General features: G+C 59.5%; 1 protein-coding gene across 1 annotated transcript; it reads left to right on the top strand.

Moving 5' to 3' along the window:
* Window positions 1–198: 198 nt before the first annotated feature.
* CDC20 (cell division cycle 20) lies at window positions 199–7386 on the top strand. Its single transcript, XM_014521432.2, has 9 exons — window positions 199–401; window positions 967–1063; window positions 1506–1634; window positions 2707–2903; window positions 3625–3719; window positions 3947–4178; window positions 4350–4475; window positions 6329–6446; window positions 6701–7386. The coding sequence occupies exons 1-9, from the start codon at window positions 330–332 to the stop codon at window positions 6877–6879; spliced, it is 1245 nt and encodes a 414-aa protein (XP_014376918.1). The 5' UTR covers window positions 199–329; the 3' UTR covers window positions 6880–7386.
* The last annotated feature ends 6 nt before the right edge of the window (window positions 7387–7392 follow it).

The raw sequence follows: 7392 nt of genomic DNA, 5'->3' as shown, positions 1-7392 counted from the left end.
GCAGCCGGCCCCGGTCGGCCCCCGCCTCGGCTGGGGCGAGCTGAGGAGCACCCGTTTCCGGCCGGGCGCGTTTGGCCTCCTCCGACGGGCAGCCGGGCCGGGTCAGGCCAAGGCCCGCGTGGAGCAGCTTGGCGGGGGCCGATCCCGCCTGAGCGGGGCGCCGCGCACGCCTTGGCCCAGAGGCTCCCGGCTCCGTGCCGAGGGAGCGCGCCCTCGGTCGCCGCCAGCTAGACGCAGCTCTCGCGCTCGATGCAGGTAAATCCGCGTCCAAGACGCAGAGCACCCCGGGCAAGGCTGGCGGGGACCGCTACATCCCCCAGCGCAGCGCCATGCAGATGGAGGTGGCCAACTTCCTCCTGACCAAGGAGAACGACGACTCCGAGGACACTCCCACCAAGAAGGTGAGCGGCGCCGCGCCAGCACCTGGCCCCTGCCTCGCGGGGTGGCTGCTCGCACGACCGTGCTGGAAGGAGCCCCGCAAGCGTGGCCTTGCTGGGTGGGGCTTGGACCCTGCGCTGCTTGGCGCCGCCTTTGGCCGCAAGACACGGCCACGCGAGCCTTGCAGACGTGGCGCTTCCCTGCGCCAGGCTCGGAGGGCTCCTCTGCCCGCGACCTCCTTGGGAGCAGCCGTCCCAGTGCGAGCAGTAGTGTGGGGAGCTGCGCGGGCATGGCCACAGCAGCTCAGACGTGCTCCCCACGCTGTTCCTTGTTGCTGTGGCTTCCCCACCACAAACGGGACCCGCCCAGACTGAGGGGCAGCTGCTACAGCATGAAGTGTCCTGCCCAGCTCCCAGGGCTGGCTGGGGGGTCCGTGTGCAGCCCTGTCTGGGAGCTGCCTGTGTGCGGCTCTTCCCCACAGGGCAGCATGCAATGCCTGTGGTGGGGCCTGTTGCGTCCTCCTTTCCTCCAAGGCGCTGGGCAAAGTTGGGTCTTGCTGACAATGGACCTGGATGTCTGTGTCTCCAGGAGCAGCAGAAGACCTGGGCAGTGAATCTGAACGGGTTCGATGTGGAAGAGGCAAAGATCCTCCGCCTGAGTGGGAAGCCTCAGAATGCCCCAGAAGGTAGGCACGGGGAATCTGAGGCTGGAGCAGAGGGCACTGTAACGTAACGACCCCAACGGGCTCCCTGGGCCCTTTCCCATCCCCGAGCTGCTCCAGGGTGAGCACCAGTAACGCTGGAACCCTTCCTGCCTTCCCTCTTCTGGCTGGAGACGTGCAGGCAGCTCCGCATCTTGGCCTCATGCAAGTACTGCTCAGCTTGGCTCTGCAGTTTGCAGCACAAGCAGAGTTGCCCTCAAGTTGCTGGAGGCTCCAGGCTATGAAGATGGCTGTGCAATCTTGTGACTTGGGTGTGGGCTTGAGCGTGGCAAAATAATAACATCCCAGCAACAGGAAAGCAGTGTTGCCCTTGGGCCCTGCATTCTGTGGCAGAGTGCCTGTGCCCGGTGAGGATGGAAGGGAAGTTCCTGCCTGCTGAGTAACTGTGGCTCTCTCCCTGGTGCAGGCTACCAGAATAACCTGAAAGTGCTCTACAGCCAGAAAGCAACACCTGGCTCTAGCAGGAAGAATGGCAGATACATTCCCTCCATGCCGGACCGGATCCTGGATGCACCAGAGATCCGCAACGACTACTGTAAGCAGGCTTTCCCAGGGGGCTCCAGGGAGGTGGTGTTGGCTTCTTCCTTGCCTTCCAAAGAGGCTAAATGAGACCAGGCCTAACAGTTCCTGCAGCACCTTGGGCACCACCTTCTGCAGTTGGCCAGGGGTGGTGAGAGCAGAGCCCCTCACCAGGTCCTGGGTCTCGCCGCCACCTGGTATTTCCATGTCTTGTGATCTGCGCAGGCTCCTAACGGGGCCTCTGCTCTCTGACCATCCTTCCCCACTGCCCGCTAGCGACCAACCATGCGGCTAGGGACCAGCCTGCCAGGGCTACCGCAGAGGGAGTGCTGGTTTCGGGCCTTGGTATTGGGCATGCCAAATTATGGATTCCTGCCTATTCCTGGGCAGTGTAGCCCTGTCCCCTTTCCCTGCTCAGGGGACAGCTCCCACTCCCAGCACCTACTCTGTCCCCTACCCTGCCTCCAAATGCTCCTTCCGGGTGTGCTGGCTGTTGCAGACCGAGCATGCTCTGGGCACCCATGCTAGCAGCTTCTGCCCTCTCCTGTAGCCTGGCGGGCAGAATCCCAGGCGCTTCCTTTGGCATCCCCGTCTCTGCGGGTGGGCGAATCTATGTGCAGCTCCTTTCCCAGAGGGAGGGGCAGCCGCTGTGGCCAGGGAGCCTAAGGCATGGCCCAGAGCCAGCACAGGGGGACCCTAACACAGCCCTTCCAGACTGGTGGCCTTTCCCTGCAGCAGGTGGGGCTGCATGGGAGCAAGCAGAAGGTGCCTGTTATCAGTGTTGGGGGAGCAATGCTGCTCAGTGTCTGTTGTGGCAGTGACACACTGAAAAGACGGAGCCAGCAGATGCTGGATGGCTTGCTGAGCAATGCCCCGCCACCACTGCTGGGGCACAGGGATATCCAGGGTGTCGTTCAGCAGCCCTGAGACCAGAGACTTCAGTGCTGTGCTCACAACTGCCTGGCCATACCTAGCTGCAGTGCAGAGGGGTTCTGGCCCAGCAGTGAGGGGTGAGCAGCAGGGTATTGCCATGCTGCTGCAATGGGCAGGGCTCCCTGAGGAACTCGTGTGGTCTCCCTTAACTACAGATCTGAACCTCATTGACTGGAGCTCCCAGAACTTCCTGGCTGTGGCTCTGGACAACTCTGTGTACCTCTGGAATTATGCCTCTGGGGAGATCATCCAGCTGCTTCAGATGGAGAATCCCGATGATTACGTCTCTGCTGTGTCCTGGATCAAAGAAGGAAACTACCTGGCCATTGGCACAAGCAATGCTGAGGTCCAGGTGAGGGGGAGAGGCTGCTGCAGCGGATGCTCTTGCCCAGGGATAACACTGCTGCTTTGGGCATGTGCTGCTTGGCCTGCCCAGAGCTCGGTGCTGAGCGGCTGGAGGAGTGCTGGGGTGGGCCCAGTACTGCATAGGACCCAAGTCAAAGGCAGCATCTCCTTGTGGCGGGGGTGCATTTCCTCTATCTACTTCTAAGGGGTCTTTGGAGCCCTGCTGCACTTCCTTTAGACCTGGGGCTCATGGCTAAAGGGATCCTGGAGGGAGGTGCAGGGTCAGGGGTTTGGGTCCCTCTGACCCTGTAACGTCAGTCCTTGGCCCCTCAGCTCACAAGTCATAGCACTCCTTCCAGGTGACAAGAACACAGCTGCCCCATACCGAAGGGCTGTCTGCCCCTGCCACCTCCTACTCAATGAGGGGCTGGGTGGCTGTCTGGGAAACGCCTGGCCACCTATACTCCCCTGGAGGTTGCCCCTACAGATCCCTGCTGCCACCTTTCCTGCAGGGGCAAATACCTGCAGTCTTCTTGAGTCTCTGCACAGGCTGTAAGTGCCGGCACCTGACTGTTTGGGCTAAACCTGGTTAGTTACCAATGATCTCATGGGCAGCAAGGACGTGTTCCCAGCTCCATGGCCTTCAGAGTGAGGGGCCCCAGGTCAGAAAGCCTAGAATGCCCTGGTGTGCCAATCCATGGCAGATAACAGCTGCTTTCCTTCTCCAGCTGTGGGACATACAGCAGCAGAAGCGGCTTCGCAACATGACCAGCCATTCCTCCCGCGTAGGCTCCCTGAGCTGGAACAGCTACATCCTCTCCAGGTGGGGCATGACCCAAGGTGTGGGAGGGCAGAGCCTGCTCCAGGTGATCATAGAGATGCCCATGCCGTGGTGGGCACATGGGTCAAGACTCGTGTCAGCTCTGGCAGCTGCAGCTGACCCTGTGGCACGTGGGCTAACATGCCTGCCTAGGCCAGGGTCTCTACAGGGGCCCTTGGGCACAGCCCCTACCAGCAAGCAGCAGCCTGACTACAGCCTTCCCTCTGCAGTGGGGCGAGGACTGGGCACATCCATCACCATGACGTCCGGGTGGCCGAGCACCACGTGGCCACGCTCGCCGGCCACACACAAGAGGTGTGTGGGCTCAAGTGGTCACTGGATGGCCGGTACCTAGCCAGCGGGGGCAATGACAACCTTGTGAACATCTGGCCTTGCACCCAAGGTGACAGCGGGGACTTTGCTCCAGTACAGACCTTCACGCAGCACCAGGGTGCTGTCAAGGTGAGTACACAGCTCCTGGGGGTGCCTGGGTGTGTGTGGCAGAGCTGCAGCACTGCTGTTGCCTCCCTGCAGATGGTGCAGCAAGGGCTGCCTTGTGGGCATGAAGCTTGAGCTGCTGGACATAGCTGCTGCTGCCTCTATGTCCTAACTGTCATGCATCTCTTCTGGCAGGCGGTGGCCTGGTGCCCCTGGCAGTCCAACGTCCTGGCCACTGGAGGCGGCACCAGCGACCGGCACATCCGCATTTGGAACGTGTGCTCAGGCACCTGTCTCAACACGGTCGATGCCCATTCCCAGGTAAAGCCCAGCACGGCTCCCAGAGGAGCAGGGTGGGAGGGAACAGAGGCAGCCATTGCTAGATAATGGGCTCCCAACATTGGCTCCAAACCCTCAGCCTGCCATAGGTAAAACATGCCGCCATCCTGCCCCACAACAGCAAGCAGGTGGCTGGGTCTTGTGCTCAGGTGATCCTGGGAAAAGGACTGTGTACCAAGCTAGGGCACTCCTGTGCCGGTCTGGCTGTGGGGTGCAGGGATTCCTTTCTGACCTGCAATTCAGCTGTCTCCCTCACTGGAAGTGGCACAGCAAGACCCTCTAGCCAGGGTCCCCTGCCTCCCACGTAACAGCAAGAGCATTGGCACAGCCTGAGGAAGGGAGCCAACCCTGCTCCCCCACCCAGAAGTCAGTAGCATTCACAGGGCAGTGGGGGAGTTCTTCCTGGGCCCAGCTTTCATCGTTTCATAGTTGGTAGAGTCGGAAGGGACTTGAGCAGATCATCAAGTCCGACCTCCTGCCATGGGCAGGAAAGAATACTGGGGTCAAATGACTCCGGCCAGGTGTTCATCGAGCCTCCTAGCCAGCACCACTTCTCTTGGAAGTTGGTTCCAGGTCCTAGCCACCCTGACTGTGGAGTAGCGCCTCCTGATGTCTAGTCTGAATCTACCCTCTGCCAACTTGTGACCATTTATTTCTAGTCACTCTCGGTAGTGCTTGGGGGAACAGGGACTCCCCCAATGCCTGCTGGTCCCCTCTGACCAGTTTGTAAACGGCCACTAGATTCCCCCTTCAGCCTTCTCTTGTGGAGGCTGAACAGGTTCAGGTCCCGTCGCCTCTCCTCGTAGGGCCTGCCCTGCTGTCCCTGATCATGTGAGTGGCCCTCCTCTGGACCCTCTCCATGCTGTCCACATCCCTCCTGAAGTGCGGCGCCCCGAACTAGACGCAGTACTCCAGCTGTGACTTGACCAGTGCCGCATAGAGGGGGAGGATCACCTCCTAGGCCCTGCTCGAGATGCATCTGTGGATGCACGACAAGGTGCGGTTGGCCTTCCTGACCGCGTCCCCACACTGTCGGCCCATGTTCATTTTAGCATCATTATGATCCTTTTCTGCCTCTGCACTGACGAGAAGGGAGTTCCCCAGCCTGTAGGTCTGCTGCTGGTTCTTCCTCCCCAGGTGCAGCACCCTGCACTTGTCAGTGTTGAAACCCATCCTGTTCTCATCTGCCTGCCCCTGTAACCTGTCTAGGTCCAATTTGCAGCCTATTCCTTCCTTCCCCCCCACATCTTGGTGTCATCTGCAAATTTGAACAGGGTGCTTTTTACCCCCTCCGTCCAAGTCGCTGATGAGGATGTTGAACAGTGCGGGCCCAAGGACTGAGCCCTGGGGGACCCCACTGCCCACATCCCTCCAGGTCGAATAGGACCCATCCACCACCGCTCTCTGGGTGCAGCCCTCCAGCCAGTTAGCAACCCATCTCCGACTGTGTAGATGTCGACACCACAGTCTCCTAGTTTTTTAATGAGAATGGGGTGGGAGATGGTGTCAAAGGCCTTCCTGAAGTCCAGAAAGACTACATCCACCGCGACACCTGCGTCCAGGGATTCGGTGTTCTGGTCATAGAAGGGCACCAGGTTGGTGTGACAGGACCTGCCTCGAATGAACCCATGTTAGTTGCCCCTAAGCATAGTCTCCCCTGCTGGCCCCTCGTGGACCAGCTGATGACCAGTAGTACCCCCAAGGCATGGGTTGACCAGGCCTTTTCATAGCATAAGTAGCTGCCTAATTGCGCTTAGGGACTGCAGACACCTGGCCACGCATCTTGCCTGTCCCTCCTGACTCCTGTGCCACCTGCCATGCTCTGCCTCCCCCAGGTCTGTGCCATCCTGTGGTCGACTAACTACAAGGAGTTCATATCTGGCCACGGCTTTGCCCAGAACCAGCTGGTGGTGTGGAAATACCCTACCATGGCCAAGGTCACGGAGCTAAAAGGTAAGCAGCAGCCCTGGCTGGAGCCAGGACCCTGGGGCACAGGGAAGGCCTGGCCTATGCCAGGGCCCAGGTCTCCACGGGAGTAGAGGTGGACCCGAGTGCTGCTGTAGAGCCAGCTGTGCAGACAGCTGGGACACAGCCTGCCCCCACGTGGGTGGGGCAGACAGACCTGGGAGGCAGGGGGGTTTGGCCATAGGCAGAGGCTTAAGCTGGGTCCTGGGCGAGTGGATCCCTGACCATGCTGCTCCTCCCAGGCCACACAGCCAGAGTACTGAACCTAACCATGAGCCCAGACGGCTCTATGGTGGCGTCCGCATCTGCAGATGAGACGCTGCGGCTCTGGCGCTGCTTTGAGATGGACCCTGTGAAGAAGAAGGAAAAGGAGAAGGCAGGAAGTGCCAAGAGCAGCATCATCCACCAAGGCATCCGGTGAAGGTGGTGATGCCAGCACAAGAACAGTGTACAGTGTTTTAATGCCAATAAATACCTTAATCTGCTTTTTACAGAGTGTGGAATCAGTGACCAAGGTGTAAAGGAGTTGGGCTCCAGGCAGTAGCCAGTAAAGCCTAGGAACTATGCCTAGATCATCCCCAACCACTGGTTGCCAACCTCTTGAACACCAAGTCCACAAGTCCCCTGGGAGTCTTCCCCTGCCTCTGCTTTCAAGGGGAAGTGTTTCTTGACGTTCACTCTAAGCCTACTTTGCTGCTTCAAGCCATTGGTCTATGCCCTCCTGCAGCGAGAGAGAGAAGGGGTTTTCAGTCCTCTGGCAGCCCTTCAAGTATTTGAACACTTATCATGGCCCCTTGTCAGTGCCTTTCCCAGAAGCTGTGCGTGCCCAGCTCCCACAGCTTCTCCTTGTCTGACTCTTAAAAAAAATGTCCACTCCACTGCATAGTTACTTGGTCAAAGGGGGAGATCGGGTTTGTTTTTCATAAATTCCTGC

Source organism: Alligator sinensis, unplaced genomic scaffold (assembly GCF_000455745.1).
Source record: "Alligator sinensis unplaced genomic scaffold, ASM45574v1 scaffold781_1, whole genome shotgun sequence".
Lineage (NCBI taxonomy): Eukaryota > Metazoa > Chordata > Crocodylia > Alligatoridae > Alligator > Alligator sinensis.
The sequence above is the reverse complement of the archived record's forward strand: the minus strand, read 5'-3'. Positions and strand labels throughout refer to the sequence as shown.